At 51.6% G+C, this 21,250-nt stretch overlaps 1 protein-coding gene across 3 annotated transcripts in view; it reads left to right on the forward strand.

Moving 5' to 3' along the window:
• The first annotated feature begins 273 nt into the window (after positions 1–273).
• GATA3 (GATA binding protein 3) overlaps positions 274–21,250 on the forward strand; it is a 29,489-nt gene continuing 8,512 nt past the window's right edge. Inside the window, exons 1-4 of one of the 3 annotated variants that reach the window (XM_051795235.1) lie at positions 274–468; positions 9,949–10,583; positions 13,124–13,660; positions 16,580–16,725. In XM_051795235.1, coding sequence (XP_051651195.1) covers positions 10,343–10,583; positions 13,124–13,660; positions 16,580–16,725 — 924 coding nt within the window. In that variant the 5' untranslated portion in view covers positions 274–468; positions 9,949–10,342. Of the gene's footprint in view, positions 469–8,709; positions 9,295–9,948; positions 10,584–13,123; positions 13,661–16,579; positions 16,726–21,250 lie in introns of those variants that run through there. The other 2 variants (XM_051795237.1, XM_051795236.1) reach the window with 2 other exon arrangements.

Consider the following 21,250-nt stretch of genomic DNA (forward strand, 5'->3'; position numbering starts at 1 on the left):
GCGGAGCGAGCCCCGGCGTTATTTGTGTGATCATACGCTTAATTATATTTCCCCCTCTCCCTCTTCCCGGTGTTCCAGGCTCACGGCGCTGACAGTTGCTCCCGGGACGGGTTACATCACGCTCACACCGCTGCGAGCCCCAGTACCTGGCGCGTCCCCCCGGCCCTGGCCCTGCCCCTGCACCCCCGCCTCCACCTCCCCGCCCCATCGATGGGTGTGTAAAGAAATGGCCCATCATATTCCTCTCACTCCTTCTCTGCCCTTTCCCAACCCGGAAGAGCTCTGATCTTCAGCCCAGCCCGGAGGAGGAGGAGGAGGAGGGCAAGGGTGGGCGTTCGGAGGATGCGGCTCCCCCAGGTTTTCCCCCTCGGTGGGAGCTTGCGACATGCCAGCAGCGGCTCCGCTCCTCCCGCACTCCTGCCCTGAGCGCTCCAGAGGAACCGGCCAAAATCAAAAGCGTCTGCCCAGGTCAGTGAACACCGATTTGCCTGTTCGTGTGTCCCCTCACCCTCCTCCTATTTTCTTCTTCTTCTTTTTTTCTTTTTTTTTTTTTTTTTTAATTCTTCCCATTTTTACTCCTTCTCCACGTGGAGGGCATTAGGATGGGGAGCTCGGCTCAAAGGGCTTGAAACGCAACCCGACTCTCCCTCATTGCTTGGGGTGCATGGGGGGAAATTTAGTTTTCCCGGTGACCTTGGGGAAAGCCCCCACCACCCCGATCCGGGAGGAAGCCGAAATTTTGGAAGCGGGTGAGAAAAAGCTGTTTTACCCCTGGGTGTTAAGGGGCAAAGGAGTGAGGCTGGGATGGTGGGAGGGTGGGAGATGAGACACGGCTCTGTCATAGCTGGGATGTGAAACATTAATCTCAGGAATGGAAGGGGTAGGTAGATACCTACGGGATATGCGAAATCGGGGCCTTTCCGTTCTGTCTTAGTACCTATGTGCACATATATTATACTTTGTATATACGGACCTAGTCGTATAACTCTGTGTACAGCGATATTCATGCCGGCAGGCATCTGCCGATGGCTGCGGTTCTGTACTATTCCCACAAAAAATTCCGATTTGATTTGATTCAGTGACATCGATCTGCGCTCTGCAGTGCCTAATATATACTCTATATGTAGTACTCTATACATCCATGTTAAAAATACCTAATATATAACACGTAACAGGAATACTATGATTCTAGCAGAATCCATTTAGGACGATCTTCCACCGCTTTTCGTAGATATTTCTTCTTTTTATACCTTGTAAACCCAAACCAGAGCTACCTCAGAGACGTGTAATTAAGGTAGGCTGAGATGGGGAGGGAGATGACTCCGCTCCGGGGCCGGACCCCGCACCTTCCCGCGGTTCCCAGTCCCGCCGGGGGGATCCCCGGGCCGGGCCGTTCTGGGCTCCGGCAAGACTCGGGGCCGCGGGGCGAGAGGAGAGCTTCCCCTCTTTCCTGGTGTCCCTGGATTTAAGTCTCCCTCCTCCTTACCCTCTTGTAGGAAAATTTTCCACCCTCCACACCGGGCGGAGGGTGTTTCAGGAGGGAACCTGGAAATGGCTCGGGCTCTACAGAAATCCGCGTTAGCTGTCATTGAACGTCTTCAGAAGAGAAAAGGGAGAAAATTATCTATCTATCTGTCTATCTATCTATCCATCCATCCATCCATCCATCCATCCAAGCTCTCTTACCTTCACGTGTCCGTACACAGGCAGCGGGCTCCGGGTGACAGATTTTAATGCAACCGGATAATTAATAACCACGGGCCCCGCTTGTTTTCTCCATTATTTATGGGCCGCAGGTGCTGAGCGGGGGAGCCGAGACCCGGCGGTGCCGCGGGCAGGGGCTGCTGCTCCGACTGGGCGGACACCGATCCCCCTTCCCTGGGAGTACTGGGATGTATCCCGGACAGAGAGGGGGGACAACCAGGGTCCCGGCAACCTGAGGGCCACGGGAAAGGGGAAACAGGCTCTCGGAAAGGAAGGAGGGGAGAGGGAAGGTCTACTCCACCCGCGGCGTTTTGCTCCCGGCTGGGACAAAGCGCTTCCTTCTCCCCGGGGATGTGATTTTTTTTTTTTTTACGGAGCCGAAGGGGATGTTTTAATTTCAGGTGGGGAAATAAGACGAGAAGGTGTTTCCCCGCAGGGGCAGGTAGGAAGTGGGATGCGAGGGAGGGGGAAGTCTCGTCTGGGGGCTCCGCTCGCCCCCCGGGATGAGCAGGGCATCGCCTTGTGCTTGGACGGTGAGCGGGGGATAACACCTTGGGGAGCTTGTATGGGCTCCTCAGGGGAATTTGGGGTGCGGTAGTCCGCTCTTTAGAGCGAAAAGAAATCGTGTAGATTCCGACATCCTCGGTACTATTTGAATTTTGTAGTTTCTGACGGTAGATGTGAGCCCCGTGTTTACGGAGTGGCCTGTCACTGTGCGGGGCGGCCGCGTCTTGCGGGGTTACCCCCGGCGGGGTCTGTGGACAAGAGGTGTTTGTTTTGGGGCGTGCAGGGACGGCTTCAAACGAGCAGCAGCCAGACGCTTCCCGGAGCAAATCGCTCCGGCTTTAATCCCGGGAGGTCGGGATGTGCCCCTGCGTCTCACCGAGGAGTTGGTGTTAATTCTGCCGCCTCCTCTCACGCCAGCAGCCTGGCGATTTGTGCTTTCTTCAAGTCCCGGGGTAATTTCTACTTTCAGGAAAAAAAAAAAAAAAAAGGAAAAGAAAAGAAAAAAAATCCTTAAACACCACGACAGCAGCTTCCCCTTCTCCGTGGGGTTCGAGGAAAACGGCGCTTGTCGGCTTTAAAGCCTGCAAGATGCTTCAGTACGCCTTCAAATCTATGGCTCAAAACGTTCCTGGGAGATAAAGCAAAACCGAGAAACACGAAATAAACTGATTCCCCCTCCCTCCTTTTTCCTTTTTTTTTTTTTTTTTTTTTTTTTGTAATTTCCCCCTCTTAATGCACGTCTCTAACCTCACCGTAATTTGGAGTGGCTGTTCAGGCGGTTTTCTGGCTTTTTCTGCTCTTATTTTTCAATTCTGTGGGGTCGAATCCTCCTCGGAGCGCCGCCCGCCCGCCCCTGCCCAGCGCCGTGCCCGGCGGGGACCCGCTCCAGGGTCGGGAACCTCTCGCCCAGCCTGGAGAGAGGGGTAAAAAAAGGAGAGAACGGGAAAAAAGGGGTGGGGGAATAAAAAGGAGAAGCAGAACCCCTTGTCCAAGTACACTTCTGCTGTCTGAGAAAGGAAAAGGTGCATGGGGGAGGGAGAAAAGAGACTTACCGGGCTGAGCGTGAAACCGTGGCTGTGCTGCGGAGGGAAGGAAGGAAGGAAGCAGGGAGGGAGAGAAGGAAGGAGGGAAGGGAGCTGGGTTCTGCCTGCCATCCCAGAGCAGGACGGGGCACCGGCAGAAGGGTTGACATGACTCCCCCCCCCCCCCTTCTCCCCTTTGCCCGGCTCCTCTCCGCGCTTCAGCCGCGCAGTTTGGGGAATGTGTCGGGGGGAGAGGTCGCCCCTGGGACTTGCGGAGCCGGTTTTTGATCTTTCTCAGACTTTTTTTTTTTTTTTTTTTTTTTAACTCCTGCAGTGTCCCGGGGCAGTCGCCCTCTTCTCAGCTTCAAAGAAGCGGGGGGGAGGAGGGGAAAGAAAAGTCCCAGTTTCTCTCCTCCCAGTTTTAATTCTTCGAATTTCTTTTCTACGGCAGAGCAGGGTTTTCCCCCTCCCTTCCTCTTCCTCCGTCAAATAGCATCATTTGCGCTGAAACAAACAAAAAAATTGTGTGCGTCTGGGGTGGGTGGTGGTGCACGAAAGGAGAAAAAATTGGACCCGGTGTAATCAGCCGATGATTTGTTCTCTCTCTGAATTTGCATGGCTCGGCACTTCTTTACGTGCGTGTGTTTACGTTTCCTCCAGATTTTCGTGAAGGGGAGATAAATGAATTATAAGAATAGAACGGAAATATATACGCATATGTTAAAAAAAATGAAGAGTGAGAGAGGGAAAAAAAAAAAAGAATGAAACACTCATGTGGCTGGTTTTGAAGCGAAGGGGAAGGCTCATGTGAGATGAGAAAGGGAAGATGTAGAAATGCAGTCTCTCACTTCGACCACTATTATTATTATTATTATTATTATTATTATTATTATTATTATTATTATTATTATTATTATTATTATTAATTTGCCGGCTCCTAGCTGGAGGGATGGTGGTCATCGTTTTACTGATAAAGGCCGGGGGGGGTGGCCTTGGGGAAACGGATTCCTGCCTGATTCACGAAGGGGGGGGGGAAAGAGGGGAAAAAAATATTCCCTCTTCTCTCCGCCTTTGTTTAACCCGAGGTTATCTCAGCAGCCTTACCAGGGCCCAGCACCGTCCCATCCCGGGGGCTGACAGGATTTGTGCCCCGGGAGGGGTTGCCCCAGCCGGGAAGGTGGCAACGCCGCTCACAGCCCCGGGTCCCTCTCTCTCGGCAAGTTGCTGTACACAGGCAAAAAAAATTAATAATAATCTTCGGAACTCTGCCCTGGGCCGTGTCCTCTCCATAACCCCCCAATTCCTCGCTCCCGGCTGTTTGTACAGCTTTACCTGTACTATTCTGGTACCCTGGAAGAAAAAAAAAAGGCAGCCCGACAAACGTAACTTAATCCCTTTTCAGTCAATTGTCGTTTAAAGGGGGGCTAAAGGAGAAGGGGGGGAGAAGGGGGAGGAGGGGGTCTGCCTGTCCCCGCCCCGAGGTGCCAGTCGCTGCGGTGGGCACCAACGAGGACGGAAGAGTGGGGTGGCCCCGGGTCCCGGCTCCACAACAGCCTTCCCTGTATCTATTTTAACAGGAAGACTTGAAGGAAAAAAAATAAAAGCGGGGGGCCCCGGCAGGTTTAGTGCCCTTTGACTGATCATTTTTGGGGGAGCGGTAGGTTGTGTGACCGCCCCATCCCACCAAGTTCGGGATTTTTTTGTTGTTGGTTTTATTATTATTTAATTCCCTCCTTTTTGGGACTGTAAGTGACTTGTGCTAAAAGCGTTTCCTCGTGACCCTTTAGAGCCAGAGTTAACCCCATTCCCCCTCCCTCTATCCCTTCCCAAGCTCGGAGGGATGCTGGAGCCCCTCTCCTCGGGGTCCCCTTCCCCCCTCCCGGCAGAATTAACCCCCGAGCCCCCGACCCTTATCTGGCGGCTGGTGGCGAGCTTGGGGCTAATTGCTCCAACAATGGGCTCCTATTAACGCCGAGCTGTCACTGGAAACCCTGCTGGGGGCTGCCGCGGGGGGGCGAGGTGATGGATCTGCAGCCACAGCCTGGGAAAAGGACGGTCAAGGCCAGCGCTCCTCGCAAAACCCCCGGGGATCACAGGATAATCCGAGGAGAGGAGGAAAATGATGGGTTTACTTTTTTTTTTTTTTTTAAATTATTCCTTTTCCTTTTTTTTTTCTTTTTGTCTTTTGGTGGGGGCAGTGTTTGCCCTCCCCACCACGACTTCCCCCCGGCTGGGAAGGGGATGGGAAGATCGAGTCTATCCAAGATGGGTTGAAAATAAAGGGACAGCCTGAGAAAACTAGATTTGAAAGCGGGGTCCTCCTCCCGTGACTGGGACTGTGGCTGCGAGGGGCAGGCGGGGGACAGGATCCCACTGTGACACCCTTGTTGTCCCTCATAGGGGCAGGACGAGACCACTTCTTTTCCTCCCGCCACTGATGGGACTTGGTGTAGTTGCTGATTTATTATTTTATTTTACTTATTTTAACTTTTATTTTATTTCTTTTTTTTTTGCTTTATTAATTTTAATTTGCATTAATCGTTTCGTGTCCGCCAAACAGTTGAAGGAAAGCGGTTTCCCCAGTGCCTCTGGACAGGCTAAAGGCACGTTTTAAAATGGCTTAGCAATTTTGTGACCTCTGGATGGAAATTCCCCTCCTGTGATCCCACGGCTGTAGGTCTCAGGGCTGTAACTGCCGGAGGGAGTGCGGGTGGGAATCTCAGCTCACCTGCCCAAAGATCCCAGCTCAGCACTAGACGCCCCCCAAATGTTAAAAGAGAGAAGGTGACTTTTCCCAAGTTCTGGAGACCACTCTCGCCAGCAGGATGTGCTTGGGGAGGCGGAATAAAGGGGCAAATCCCGGGGAGACACTTCGCCCTCACGTCCATAAAACACTTAAATCTGAGGAGGGTGGGAAGCGGAAAGTTTGTGCTCTTGGACGTTGCTCTCCTCTTTACCGTCCTCCTCCTCCCCAAAGGAGGGCCCACCCCGGTGCTGGGGCACCTTAAACACCCCAAAACACCCCCACATCGCGGGGGTAGAGGCCATGGGGCCGCCTGGTGCGGAGGGACCCGGCGGGTCAACCCGGGAAGTGCATCAGGAGAGATCGCGCTGTTTTCCCTTCCGTTTCCCCCCCTCACAGTACACCCCAGCTCCTGGGGTGTGTAAAGGAGGGGTCACCCCGCAAAATAAAAAAGCTACGGGCAAAGCGGCTTCTCTGAGTGGGGGGAGAGAGGAAACACGAGTTTTCCCGGAGTGAGTTAAAGCCCCCGGCTCGGGGAGGGCCATCCCGCTTCTGTCTCCCCCTTCCCTCCCGTGCCCCCGATGGGATGCCGGGAGCGGTGCCCGCTCCCTCCAGGCGGCGGGACTCGGTCCTGGCGGCGTCGGCGAGGCTGGGCAGGGCTGGGGAGCGTCGATCCCCATCCCCCGGACAGTTCTGGGAGGGGGGGCTGCCACCCCCATCTCGGCTCGTCCACCCTCCTCGGCGCTCCCAACCCGGCACGTTTCCCGGGTTCCCCCCCTGTCCAGGCTACGCCGACCCCAACGTATAGCTGATTCTCGGTGTTTATACCTGCCCCGGAAGGTGACTTTTTAAAAAATAAAATAAATGCATGTATGTGCATCCCCACGGCGCATCCTTCACGCGTGAAACCGCAGCGCTGCTGCCCTGTCCCCACGCCCAGCGCCGATGGGCTGCGCCGGGGGCTTAAAACCAGGCTTAAAAATGGGCACCCTCGAGGACCCGGGGCATCCATTCATCCATCCATCCATCCATCCATCCATCCATCCATCCCGCCGTCGGGAGGCTCAGCTCTCCCAGCCGTCGAGCGGAGCCGGCTCCCCGGGCAGGCTGAGCCCATCCCGGCCCCACTGAGCCGGGACCGCCCCGGCGGCACCGCCGGGACACCGGCACAGCCGCTGCGGAGCCCCGGGTTTATCGAGACCCTCCCGGTATAAAAATTCCTCAGTGGCACTTCCTCCCCAGCCGGGCTGCGCTCCTGCCAGTGCGGAGAGACAGAGGCACCCAGTGAGTGACTTGTTCTAGTGCTTTTTTAAAAAAATAATATTATCCTTTGGTTTTTTTTCCGTTTCCCCGTCATTTTTCCTTTCATTCCCCACCCTTTCCTTTCTTTTCCTTTTCTTTTTTTTCCTTCTTTTTCTTTTTCTTTTTCTTTTTCTTTTTCTTTTCTTTTCTTTTCTTTTCTTTTCTTTTCTTTTCTTTTCTTTTCTTTTCTTTTCTTTTCTTTTCTTTTCTTTTTCTTTTCTTTTCTTTTCTTTTCTTTTCTTTTCTTTTCTTTTCTTTTCTTTTCTTTTCTTTTCTTTTCTTTTCTTTTCTTTTCTTTTTTTCTTTTCTTTTCCTTTCTTCTTTTCTTTTCTTTTCCTCTCTCTTTTCTCTTTTCCTCTTCCTCTCTTTTCTTTTCCTCTCTTTTCTTTTTCTCTCTATTCCTCTCTTTTCCTTTCCTCTCTTTTCTTTTCCTCTCTTTTCTTATTTCTTTCCCCTCTTTTCCGCTCCCTTTTCCTCTTTCTCTTTTCTTACTTTTTTCTTATTTTTTTTTCTTTTCCACCTTTTGCCTTTTTCTTTCTTTCTTTCTTTCTTTGTTTCTTTCTTTCTTTCTGTCTGTCTGTCTGTCTGTCTTTCTTTCTTTCTTTCTTTCTTTCTTTCTTTCTTTCTTTCTTTCTTTCTTTCTCTCTCTCTACTTCTTTCCTTCCATCTTTTCTTCCTTCCTTTTTTTTTCCCTTCCTTCTTTCCATCTTTCATTTTTTTTTCCCCCTCTTCCTATCTTTCCTTTTTCCTCGCGTCTTTTGTCTCTCCCTTTCCACCCGCTCTCCCTCATTCTCCCTTTCCCCTCTCCCCCTCCCCCGTGTCCCCTGTGTCGCTGTGCCCCGTTCCCACCCCATTCCCGGTGGGATGCCCCCTGGGCACCGCTAGGGGATGCCCTGGCTCAACGCAGCGCCCGGGCCGGCCCGGAGGGGCGCGGAGGGGTAGCCAATCAGCTTCTCCGGGGGCCGGGCGAGCAGCCAATCAGCGCCGCCCGCGGCCGGCGCCCCAGTTCCTGCCCGTCGCCCATTGGCTGAGTCCGCGGGGGGGCGTGGCCGGCCGGGGCTCCCGGGGGTCCCGTCGGTCCCGTCCCGAAGCCCCCCAAGGGATCGATGGATCCTCAAGGGGTTGATGGATCCCCAAGGGATGGAGCCCCATGGGATGGAGTCCCCCGGACCCAAGGGATGAGCCCCCCCGGCCCCTCCCGACCCCAGCAATGACCCCCTCATCTCTACCTGACCGCCCCCGACGTGCCCAGTGGAACGAGAAGGGGGGGAACAAACCCCCCAAAACCGTGTTATTTCCGAACGCGCGGCCGTTTCTCTGCGCTTGCGTCCTTAAAAATAACAATAATTCAGTCCTGCGTGAGGCCGCTCTAAAGACGAGAAGAGGCGGGTTTATTTCGGGGGCGGGGGGCGGCCCCCGAGGTCCCGCACCTGCCGGCGCATCCCCGCTCCTGGGGGGCTCCGGTCCGCCTGGCATCCCCCCGGGAATCAGCGGGATAACCCAACGCGTCTCATCCACGCACCACCTCCCGGGGTGGACGCTCGCGGAGTTTCTGGGACAGCGGGAAAACTTAACTTCCCCCTTAAAAACAGAGAATAAAAATAAAATAAAATAAAATAAAAGGCGGAGGGGAATGAAAAGAAGTTGTCGCCGGAGGGTTCCCGTGGGGGCAGCGCGGGGGCGGCCGGAGCGCCCCGCCGGTCCCCTCCTCAGGCGGGGACAGGCTCCGCCTCCCCCGGGCTTATGACACTGGAACCTCCTTAAGTTGCGTCTCGCCACAGCTGTCTGTAAGCACTGAGCCGGCTGGCGCCATCCTGCTCCTTTCAGAAAGAATGCCTTCCCTGTAAAAAAAAAAAAAAAAAAAAGAGAGAGAGAGAGAGAGAAAGAAAAAAAAAAGAGAGAGAGAGAGGAAAAAAAAATAGAGAAAAAAATTGGGCGAGCGAGAGAGCACAATCTGATCTGATCAAGCACTTTCAGCTTCATCCCTCCTGGGTCACATACTGCTTCTCCACCAAGGTTTGTGCGGAATTTCTTTAGCAACTTCTTGCTTTTTTCTTTTTTTTCCCCCCGCTCTCCCCACCCTCCTTTTCTCCTCTCTCTTTCCCTTCACTCCTACCCTCTTCTCCATCGCTTTACCCTCTCTTTGATTTACCCCCCTCCCTCCCTTCTCTTTTCCCCCCGTTCCCCCCTTTCTCGGTTGCATAATAATTAATGAGCAATCAAAGTGACTCGGGGCTGCGGAGCAGCGAATGGCACAAGTTCTCACCGGCTTGAGCCGCTGGAGCTTCTCAGGTGTAAATGGAGCAAATAAACAAATAAACAAACAACGGCGACGACCAAAAAAAAAAAAAAAAAAAAAAGAAAAAGCCAAAGCCCCCCCACCAAACCCAAGGAAGAGTAAGAGCTGGGCGGCAGGAGCGCGGTGGGAGCTGCTGGGCTCCGCTCCGAGCCGGGAGAGAGCGAAAGAGAAAGAGGCGCTGGGAGAGGTGGGTCCAGAGCAGAGCAGGCGCTTCCCAGGGATGGCTGCCGAGGGATGGGATGGGTTTTCTCCTGCCTAAAAAGTCAGGTGCTAAAGTTCAGAACTTCTCAAGCACGTTTCTCTCCCTGCCTCTCTCTCTCTCTCTCTCTCTCTCTCTCTCTGCTCCTTCCCTTTCCTCTCTCTCGTTACAGGTGATCAAAGAAGACAAACATCTGCAACAGAGCGGAAGATACGAAGGGACCTCACTTCGCAGAGAACTTTTTTCCCTGATTTTTTTTTTTTTTGTTTTCCTTTTTTTTGTCCTTTTCAAATTTTATTATTTTCCCGGTTTTTTCTTTCTTTCTTTTTTTTTTTTTTTTTTTTTTTAATTTTTTCTTTTGGAATCGATCGTTTATCACCATAACTCCCCCCTTCCTCCGCTTTAAAACAAACCTAACCAGAAACATCCCCCAAACTCGCCGAGCACTTTTCCCGCCCTGCATTAACTCCAGCAGCGTCTCCCCCTCCGATCTCAAGCCCTCCGCGCCTTGCTGAGGAGGAGGAGGAGGAGGAGGAAGAGCAGCGGCGGAGCAGCGAGCGCGGAAGATGGAGGTCTCCACGGACCAGCCGCGGTGGGTGAGCCACCACCACCCGGCCGTGCTCAATGGGCAGCACCCGGACTCGCATCACCCCACGCTTGGCCATACCTACATGGACCCCACGCAGTATCCTCTCGCCGAGGAAGTGGATGTACTTTTTAATATCGACGGACAAGGCAACCCCGTCCCTCCGTACTACGGCAACTCCGTGAGAGCCACCGTGCAGAGATACCCCACGGCCCACCACGGTGAGTGCCCGCGCCGAGACCCGGTTCCCCCGGGGCTGACCCGGTCCTGCCCCGCTCCCGGTGCCGGTCTCGGCGGCTCCGCGCTGCCCCGAGCCCCGCCGGCCCCTCTCCTGTCGGACAGACCCTCTCCTGCCGGCGGGGAAGCTACGTCACGGGTGGATTTTGGGGCTGGCTTATTGGAAATAAATAAAAATTCAGGCTTACTTCCTTTCTTTCACTTTCTTTCTTTTTCGTCTTTTTTTCTTTCTTTTTTTATCCTTCTTTCTTTCTTTCTTTCTACTTACTTTTTTCTTCGTCCTCTCTCTCCCATCCCTCTTCCCTCTTTTTCCTCTCTCTCTCTTGCTGTCCTTCCTTCTAATTCTCTCCCTTTCATCTTTCTCTTGTTTTCTTCCTTTTGCCCTCTCTCTTTCGCTTCGGTTTCTCCCCCCTCTGTTTAATTAGGTTAACAGTTAGTGTTTTCATACTGTGTTTAGTTTTTGCACGATTAAGCTGCTCTGTGGAAGCAAAGCAAGCTGGAGAGCAGGGGTGTGAAAATGACCCCGCTGTCCTCACGCTTGGGCTGTTTCATTCGCACTTGGTGAGCTTGTTAGGCTTGGGTCGAAAGTTTTGCACACTCACCCCGAGCAGCGCCATGGCGTGGGCTAAAAATAAGAAAGAAACTAAAAAAATATAGCCTGTAGTGTAATTAGTTATCAGACCTGGTGTGTTTTCCTGAGGGTTCTGCAGGAAGGTAATGATCCACGATGCGAAGTTTGTTCCTGGGTCACAGCTTTTAGAAAGGAGGTGAAATACCTGAGGCCGATGGGGCCCAGGTCAGTGGAGGGATGAGTACTTTCGTACCACCTTTTATGAAGAATTGAAGAGATTCAGTCTTTATTGACTTGAGTTTACCTGTACGGTTAAAAAAAATAGGGAAAAGATAAAAATAAAAATGGAAGGAAAAAAGCAGATGCTGGTTTGTGAAGCCGGACTGTGACCTCTGTCGTGGTGAAGCCCAAATCCCCGAGGTTTGCAGTGGAAATCACCCCAAAATCAAGGAGAAGAAAGTGCGATGAGCGAGTGGAGATGGAGCCGAGCGGGTTCAGGGGGCTGCTCCCAGCCCTCAGCAACTTGTTGAGTGCGAGCCTGCATTAGGCTCCGCTCAGTAACTGCATTGTTCTGCTATTAGTCCCTTTAAAACAATTATTTCTAAGGATCAGCAGCCTTTGTCCTTTCTTTCTTTTCTTTCCTTTTCATTTCTTTTTTTCCAATATATCAGCAGAAAGTGGAAATGCGGTCTCTCTGATCTAGCCTGAATATTATTTACTATGCTACTTCCTGGAGAAGATAATGAATCTTGACCCTTTCTATTCGTATAACCCACCTTCCCTTCCTTTCGAGCAGCTACTTTCAGTATTGTTCACAAATGTCTGGTACGGTGAAAACCAGTTTGGAGCTTTTCTAGACACACACGAGCTCCCATGCAAACATACCTGTGCATCAGCTCTTTAACTATCTGTGCCTCTATACATCTGTGTTTGCATCTCTCCTGTATATTTAGCAGTCTCTATACACAGATCACGATACCTACAGAGGTTAAGGCTCTCTAGATGTCAGTGAGTTTCCAGGGCTTTATTAGCAAGCACAAACTTGCTCTCTTCCAGTTGAATAACTGTGTTTTCCAGCCTAGAGCAATTTGTTCAAGTTGCTGTAGATTTGGGTAGATTGGATTATTTAGATATATTTTTCTATTTGTTTAGCAAGGGCCGAGATGAATTTAAAATATTAAGTACAAGCCCTTAAGAATACTTATAACCAAAGGGGAACAAAATTGACTGTGTAAATCTGGTGGATTTTTTTTTTTTACGAAGTCCAGGTCTGTATTTTAAAAGACAAGTGAAATGTCTCCTGTCACAAGAAGGGGATGGAGTGTTTCTTTTGAGGCAGTTGGTACACTCTGCATGTGCCATATTACCACGAAAAAGCCATCTAACGTTTCTGTGTAGACTCATGGAAGAAGAAAAGACAAACCGAGCAGTTTGCAAAGTTTATCAGCCCTATTGGAAAGGTTATTAACATGTCTGCGGGCATCTTCTGGTCTTCTTCGTTTGGCCAGAAAATTCCCAGGGTCTATAGCCCACGGCTGCGTTCGGGAAATCATTTTCCAGCTAAGAAAAAACATGATTTCTGCAGTCGGGGTTTGGCAATTTCACGCAGGATCTCTGCTTCAAAGTCTTCATGGGATTGCCTGGCAAAGGGAGACAGTCAAGCAGGACTCGCCAAACCCCGTGTCACAGGGCTGGCACCCCTGCTCGGAGGGTCCCGACCCGGAGACCTGTTCCTGAGCAGGACCGGGGCTGCCACCTCGGGCTCTTGTAGCTTTTAAATTTTAATTTTTAAAGAGGAGCGGAGTTTCGCATCAGATGTGATTTTGCTTGCTCCGTCCGCATGCTGAGTTCTTCGGGAAGGAAAAGGGGGGAACGTCCCGGGACCGCCACGTGGGGCTTTGCCAGGGTGGCAGAGGGATGAGGCCGACATGTGTCTGTGTTTTCTCCGAGCAGGGAGCCAGGTGTGCCGCCCCCCGCTGCTGCACGGCTCGCTGCCCTGGCTGGATGGGAGCAAGGCGCTGAGCAGCCACCACAGCGCTTCCCCCTGGAACCTCAGCCCATTCTCCAAGACCTCCATCCATCACAGCTCACCGGGACCCCTTTCCGTCTACCCACCCGCCTCCTCTTCCACTTTATCCGCCGGCCACTCCAGCCCGCATCTTTTCACCTTCCCGCCGACCCCTCCTAAAGATGTGTCCCCGGATCCGTCCATCTCCACCCCTGGCTCCACTGGCTCCACCCGGCAGGACGAGAAGGAATGCATCAAATACCAGGTGTCCCTGGCCGACACCATGAAGCTGGAGTCCTCTCACTCTCGGAGCAGCATGGCCTCTTTAGGAGGAGCCACCTCCTCCGCTCATCACCCCATCACTACCTACCCACCGTATGTCCCAGAATATGGCTCTGGACTTTTTCCCCCCAGTAGCCTCTTAGGAGGATCGCCAACCGGGTTTGGGTGTAAATCGCGACCGAAAGCACGGTCAAGCACAGGTAGGGCTTTTGGCTTCTTCATCCCCGTTGCTCGGGAGAGGAAGCTGTGGGGGGAAAGCGGGGGGGCAAAGGGATGGGGCTGCGCCCCTCGCTCCTCTCCGCACGCAGAGAGTTGCACACAAGCATCCGTGTGATGAGCAGCGGGGGCTGAAGACCTCGTGGGGGAGACACACACGGCACTTTACCTTCCCCACAGGTGGCTCTGCTGGGTTTATAACCAAATTCCCTCGTCCAGCGCGGGCTGTGGGGGGGGTAGAACCTGGCCCAGGAGCCCAAACCACCCACCCAGTGCCGCGGGGCTCCTGCCCCGGGGGCGGCCCGGCCCCTCCAGCGCCCACGGTGCGCTCATCTGCGGCGCCCGGGGAGGAAGCGAAACCGAGGGAACCGCAGCATTAGCGATCTCTCTGTATTTTAATAATGGTGCTAAATCCCGGCCAACTTCCCCCGCCTGCCCTCCGCCTCGCTCTTCCCAGGGCCTCTTCCCATGCGGCGCCCGGGGATGCGGGGAGGGTTTTCCCCGGGGCGGTGCGGGGAGCTCGCCCACGCAGCCCCCAGCTCCAGCCAGCTCCGTGCCTTGGGCTTTGGATCACCCCCGATGAGAGACCCTAAAAGTGTCCCGCCTTTCTCGGGGGGAGCGCGCCCCGCGGGGTGGGGAGCGAGGGGCTGCGCGGCTCCGGCTCCCGGCGGCTGGACACTCTGGGCTTGCAGATCTGTGTGCACCGAGGGCTATGTGTGAGCCGAGGGGTGTGTGTCTGTGTGTGTGCGCAGAGGAAAGGGCGATTAGTCAAAACTCTTTTTTTTTTTTTTAAATTTTTCTTTTTCTTCCCCCCCCCTCTATTTTTTTTTTTCTTTTTCCGAGGAGGCTGCTGCAGGGTTGCCTGGCATGAATGAGATCAGTTTTCAGGGTTTTTCCAGGGTGACATTTACTCTGTCTGTCTGAGCAGGGACTGTCTCTATTTAGCTGATATGTTTGAGCTAATCCAATTATTTTCAGACTGCTGCACGCGACAGTTGCATTGTTTATCCAGCGCCAGGAACTTTAATAGAGTCCGGATGCGGTTAGAGTGACAAAAAAACCCAGACCTGTATGTTTTGTACATGAAAGCAGGAGAGAGAGAGAGATGGAGTGAGACAAAAGAGAGGGACAGAGACTCAAACAGCCCCGGAGCGGCTGCCCCGTTTAACCGGAGGGGAACAAAACGACCTGGGTATTAACGGGACCGGCTCCCCGCCTGGCCCCAGTACGGACCGGGTGCTATGTCCGGAGTAGGGACCGGTTTATTCTCGCCCCGGGCGGTGCTGAGCATCCCCCGGCCGTCCCGGCGCCCGCCGAGCCACAGCTCCCGCCGGGGCACCGGCTGCGCGGTATTTTCAAACCGTCTTGGCCCCCCTCCACCCTCCCCTCTTGTTTTCCTTTTGCCACTTTCTGTTACTTTACCTTCTAGAAAGACATCTGCGGTTCGTGATAAACCAACCCCAGCAGCAACACCTATTTTTTTTTTCTTTTTTTTTTCTTTCTTTTTTTTTTCTTTTCCCTTTAAAAGTTGATTTTATCAAGCTGGAAGCTCGCAGACAAAGAGGGTTAGAGCAGGAGAAAAAGGAGGGAGAGGGTGTTTTTCCAGGATGGAAGAGGGAGAAATGGCTGCAAAAGTATTTTATTTTTTTGTTGTTGGGGGGGTGAGAGGAGAAGGGTTCAGTGCAAAGGCTCTGGAAAGACGGTTGCTGTTTGTGGTTAGGGCACGGATGCCTCTTGCTCGAAGGCAGCACAGGCTGGGGCAGCAGGGAGTTGGCTCTGTTGAGTTCACTCTGCTCTGCCCAGCTGAGGTCTGCTTCTGCTCTCAGGTCGGCCACAAGTAGCATTAAGTACAAGAAAACCTCCCCTAATAAACCAAAGACCCAACGAAAAACCCCTCAGTCCTCTGGAAGTAGCTGAGAGGCACGTCCTCAACCTCCCAGTTCCTTCCCCCAAACTGGGAACTGGTGGGCTGGGGGAGATTGCCCCCTGCAATAGCCAGGGAGAGGATAAAGTGGTGCCCAAAAGCAGGAGAAGGAAGGAAAGACCTTAATGAGGGCTCAGGCAGGCTTGGAGCTGTTTGCTATCCCAGACAGCAGGGATGGACCATCAGGCTGTGGATGCTGTAGAGAAACCAGAAGGGTTTCTGCAAGTTTTGGGTGGTGGAAGCTTAATTGCAAATTAATCAATAGCAGATATTGGCAGAGTTTTTGTGCGCTGGCTGGGGCTAGGGAGATGTTTTGATTGTTGATCTGTGATTATTTTGGGGATCCTTGATGTGGTTTGACCTGAGGTCAGAGGTAGAGGCCCCCAGGCTCATGCACACCTCTGGAGCTCAAGGGGTGACACCAGGGTCCATACACACATCAGAAAGAGGGGCATGGACTTAAATTCTGTATCCAAACAGGGGTAGAGAGTTGGAGGCTTCTTGCAAAGCCTACCAAAGTTTGTCTAGTCCATATGGCAACATGGGGACTGGAAAGTTGTAGAAGTGCTTAATCTAAAGGTGAGGGGAAACTGTCAGTCACCCTCCCCCCACAAAAGGAGAAACCTGTAGGAGGAGTGAGAGCTTCTCCATGGAGCCCCTCGAGCCACCACAGCATTTGGATTGTCATTGCCACCATCCCTCTTTCCTGCTGCTGGGACACAGGCCTGATACTGCCTGCACAGTGGTGCTGGGGAGGAGAACAAGATCAGAACCCACCAGATTCCCCTGTGCCAGGGACATCATTCAGTCATGGCCTTGGACCTTTGCTTGGACATCCTTGAGCCTGGGGAAGACTGGCAGGGTCGGGCATGGCTGGGTCTCTTGGGAGGTCGGGAGTTGTTCTGGGGGGAGGAGGGCTTTCCCCAGCTCATTTCACTTCTGGTTTCCCTAAGTGAACTATGTGCTCTCTTGTTTCCAGAAGGCAGGGAGTGTGTAAATTGTGGGGCTACCTCAACCCCCCTGTGGAGAAGAGACGGCACCGGGCACTATTTGTGTAACGCCTGCGGACTCTACCACAAAATGAACGGGCAGAACCGGCCCCTGATCAAACCCAAGAGAAGGCTGGTGAGTCTCCTTCTATTTTATTCTTTCTTTTTCTTCTTCTGCAACTTTTGCTTCCTGTCTGCAGCTCGGGATGGACAGGGAATCTCAACCAGCTCCCACTGGTCTCACAGCGTCAGAGGGCTGTGAGAAAGGGGTGCTGGGAGAGATGATCCCAGCTGCTGTGGGCCTCAGTTGTCTGGTCCTCTTGCAAACTGCAAAACAGGTTAAAAAATCAAGATCCAGGGCTTCTTGCAAACCAGAACTGAGTTTTCTCCCAGGTCACAATGGGACAGATGCCTCCACACAGTGCTTCTGGATGATGACCCATGGATGGTGGCTCTTACCAGGGCTTAAGGGCAGAATAATACTTTACTAGTGACCAAAGAGATTATCAGGAGAACAGGATTTCTGCTGGGCTCTCCAGACTGCTGCCTCCACCTTCTTACGTGTGTCTCCATCCCCCTTGGCTGGGGGTGTCATGGAGAAGGGACCCAAACTGGATCCCAGGTGCCAGTGGGGTGTTAGACAGACCTTGGTCCTGCAGAGATCTTGAACCATCAGGTCCTGGTGCTGCTGATACCTGCTGTGGTCATTTGTGCCTGTGCCATCTGGGTCTCAAACTGTATCATTCCCCTTTAAGCTGGTGTGAGTGAGGACACAAAGGCAGGGGATGGGGGTGTGCAAAGCCGAGTGTGTGCCCAGGCCACAGAAGCTGGAGGAAGATGAAATGTGCGGGTAAACATTTGAAATAATAGTTACAAGCCTGTGGCAACTGTTCTACGTACAGGCAACACACTTCGGCATCCTCAGCGATCTATTCATGCAATTCCCTGGAAGCCACAAAAAGGTCTGGAAGCCGTGGGCATGGGTAATAAATATGCTGAAGTATATTTGGCAAATAATCAGACAGATCACAAGGGGAAAAAAGTATATCAAGAGGGGGGAAAAAATTATGGTCACTGCTTGGGAAGTTACTGAATGTTTCGAATTGAGGCACGTTTGGTTTCGTTAGGATTAAAGGTGTGGAAGGGCTCCTGGGAGCTGCTCAAAATGCGGAGGAAAAGTGGCTCTCACCTCTCCATGGAATTTCTGAGCTGATGGATGGGTCTGGCCAGTTGTGTGAGGCTTGTGCCTGGCATGGGCAGACACTGCAGGCAGGAGAGGGCTGGTTCATTGGCTTTGCATTCCCCGTGAAGGTGCTCATGGCCTCTGTCCGGCGCCTCTTAGATGTGGATCAGCTTCCTCACCTGGGAGATGCCTCTAAAATTGGATTCGCTTTATTCCCTCTGACACTGGGATGCATTTGCAGGGTACATTCCCAGGAGGGGTTATGCTGTGGAGAGCAGCAGTGACAGCTCTGTCTGGTTGTGTGAGTTTTGGGGAAGTTGTGGGTTTGTTGCTCTATCCCCCAAACTTCCTGCGTACAAAACCTCTCCATGGGCTTTTCCCATATAGGAAAATATCTGTCTCCCTCATCTTTCATAGCCTTGTTAGAAAAAAGGAAAAGCTTTCTAGGGAGGGAAGTACAGGCTGGAATTTTGATTTTTATTTTTTTTTTGGGCAGCTCTCTTGTTCTCTTCTCCTCCTCCCCCCCTGGTCCTTCTGTCTTATACACACAGCCCTCGTTTTCTTTATTTCTTTTTTTTTTTTTTTTCCTCGTTCTCTCTTTATGTGTAAAGTTAACTTCCTAGGAAAAAGCTGCCGGATATCTGAGCCCTGGAGATAACTCCTAAACAACAGCTCCGTTTCCCCAGCCCAAACACACAGGAGCTTGAGCGTATCCAAACAAGCGGAGGGGGAGGCAGAATAGGAAAGCGGCTGGAAAAGGGGGGGAGAGCTTTCAAAAAGTGTCTGATGGAACCACGAAAGAATGTCCCGAGTCACCCCGAGCCCGGCACATGTAAAATGAACTATATAAATAAATACATAGTAAAAGGTCATTCTTGGGGGAAAAAAAAGAGAGAGAAAGAAAAGAAGTAAAGAGAGACCTTGTCTTGCATAATCGCTCCAATCTTTCGGCATTTTAGTTAAAGTTTAAGTTACAAAAAGTTCCCGTCCTTTGAATGCGACCTTTCCTAAACGTGAGATTTGATTTTTCTACATTTTTTTTTTTTTTCCCCCCACTTAGCACTGTCTGGGAAAAAAAGAAAGAAAAACATCCCTAATGCTGTTTGCATCTCTATTTATTTCTCTTGCTAACCTCTGATAAAAAAAAAAACAATCAGAAGGCACCGAAGCTGGGCCCGTGTTTGCGTTTTGTGCACCTGGATGTGCGTGTGGCTGTGGCTTGACTGGATCTCTCCTGCCTTGGGATGGTAGGCATAAGGCAGCGTGTGGATGGAGGCTCGGGGTGGGCATCCAGCTCCTTCTCTGTGCCTCAAGTTTCCTGCATGACCTTGGGATGGTTTTGTAGGCTCTGGTCACAGCTGATGATTAGCTGAAACTAATGATCGGATTCAATGGGTGGGAGAGAGGAGGCAAAGAACTTCTGAGGTGCTGAGAACGCAGCCCAAGCCTTGTTAAATTCAATGAGTGTTTTTGTAAGGGTGTCCTTTAGGTGAGATGGATGGAGCCTTGCTGGGTGAGGAGGCTCAGACAGCTCTGCTTCATCTCGGGGGAAGGTGGAAGGTGTGGAGATGTTGGTGGGGGGATCAAGAACAGGCAGATGGTACCATCACTCTGTTTAAAAGGTCTACAGCCCTACTGGAGACCATTCCTGTCCCTCTCACAGCCAGTGACAGCCTTGTCACTGCTGAGAAAACCTTCTTTTAGTTTTTCTCCCTTTCCCTTCCCATGTGGATGCAGAGCTCTCCATTTCCATGTCCAGTCACGCTGGTTTTGGAAGGATTACAGCCAATTTCTCAGTAAGCCCATGCACATGGAATCATATTTTAGGAAACTGATGCTTGAGACTTTGTGGATAAATCCAGACACTGAAAATACCCCTTAATTTATTGTCCTTATCAGCATTTGGTCCCTACTGCACCATCCTCAATTCCACCTTCTCATCCCCGCCAGTACTTCTGAAGTTGTGGACTCACAGGCAGCTGGGCCATGGGGCCTGGTCCTGCAGATGATATGGGGCAGCTAATTAGTCATCCCATTACTGACATGGCCAGGCCCCTAGTCGGTGATTAGCTCAGTGGATGCCATTCCTGGGAGCTTTACAATAGTGTTATTATTCATTGTTTCCTGGCCACTGCCGGTGTCTCTGGTAGAAGTTGGTACAGCATAAAAGGTACACTCTGGGACTGAAAGAGCTTAAAATATTCAGCTAATGATGCTGAATTTTCGTAGGGGAAATACAGGAGTTGGAAGAGGTTTTAGAGAAGACATTGGATGTTGTGATTTATTTGCTTATTTAACGTCAGAATTTGTTTGAAGGCAGCAAGGTGGTGACCAGGCGTGTCTTTTGAATGCGCTTGCAGTAAGAGAAATTACAGTGAGCACCATGTAGAAACCCCAAATATCTTCAAAGGGGATGTTTCCCCTGTGTGGGCTGAGTCAAATATCACTGGTTTTTAGAAATTTCCTTAGGCTTGATTTTTGGGTCTGATAAGGGCAAAGCTGCCACTGAAAGGCTCAATCCAAGCCTCGGAGCCACTCGTGCCCCTCGGAGCCACACGTGCTTCCTGGCTGGAGTTGGGTGGCAGAGACTTGCAGACCCATCCCCCAGCTCTCAATGAGAACCCAGCTCTGTAAGGTGTTGTCTCTGAGCTGCTTTTAAAACACATTCATTATCCTGGTGATTTTGATGGGAACCAAATCTGGGAATATGGCATGGTTGTGAGGAAGGCAGGAATGAAGTGTGTGTGCTACACATCAGTTTGGGGCTCTGCTGTTCTCATGGTGGGATGCTTTATCTTCTGGCACTGGGATTTTTGCAGCCAGAGACCCATTTGCTGTTCCCAGCTCCTGCAGGTCATCAGCATGGAGAAGTCAGTTAAAGGCCTCCTCAGGCTTGGGATCGGCTCAGAGTGGTTTATGGTCAGGTAAAATGGAACTGTCCCCAAAGGCAGCCCGGGAGAGCCACTTGCTGCCAGACCAGGCCCTCTGTGATGCTTCTTAATGCTCTTAGGCATTGTCTTATTTATTTTTTAGACAGTCCTTTTTGTCTAATTAAAAGAAAAAAAAAATTTCTCCTCTATCTAAAGCAAAACCAACCCGTTCTCTCTCCACCTACGCCGCATTCAATTATGATTAAAATTGCAACATGACCTAACAAGAGTTGGTATTAACGCTAACGCTGTGCCAGTGTCCATGTTTGCATTTTGGGTTTGTTGTACGGTATCCAAAGATGTGGTATTTTCTTTCTTTCTTTTTTTTTTTTTTTTAAATGTTGGATGCACCACAGTGTGCGGCTGTGTGGGGTGAGGGGTAAATTTGAAACAGTAAGAGCACAAAAGAGAGCATTAAAGGCTCAGTTCTGCAAGGTGCCAAGCATTGCTATGATCTGGCAAATCGCTTAAGCACATGTTTTAACTTTAAGCACATGAGCAGTCCCATTGAAAGCAACGCATGGGGATGAAATCAGAGCTCTGGGACT

This window comes from Manacus candei, unplaced genomic scaffold (assembly GCF_025592945.1).
Source record: "Manacus candei isolate 608988 ecotype Guabito, Panama unplaced genomic scaffold, ASM2559294v1 h1tg000042l, whole genome shotgun sequence".
NCBI classification, from domain to species: Eukaryota; Metazoa; Chordata; class Aves; order Passeriformes; family Pipridae; genus Manacus; species Manacus candei.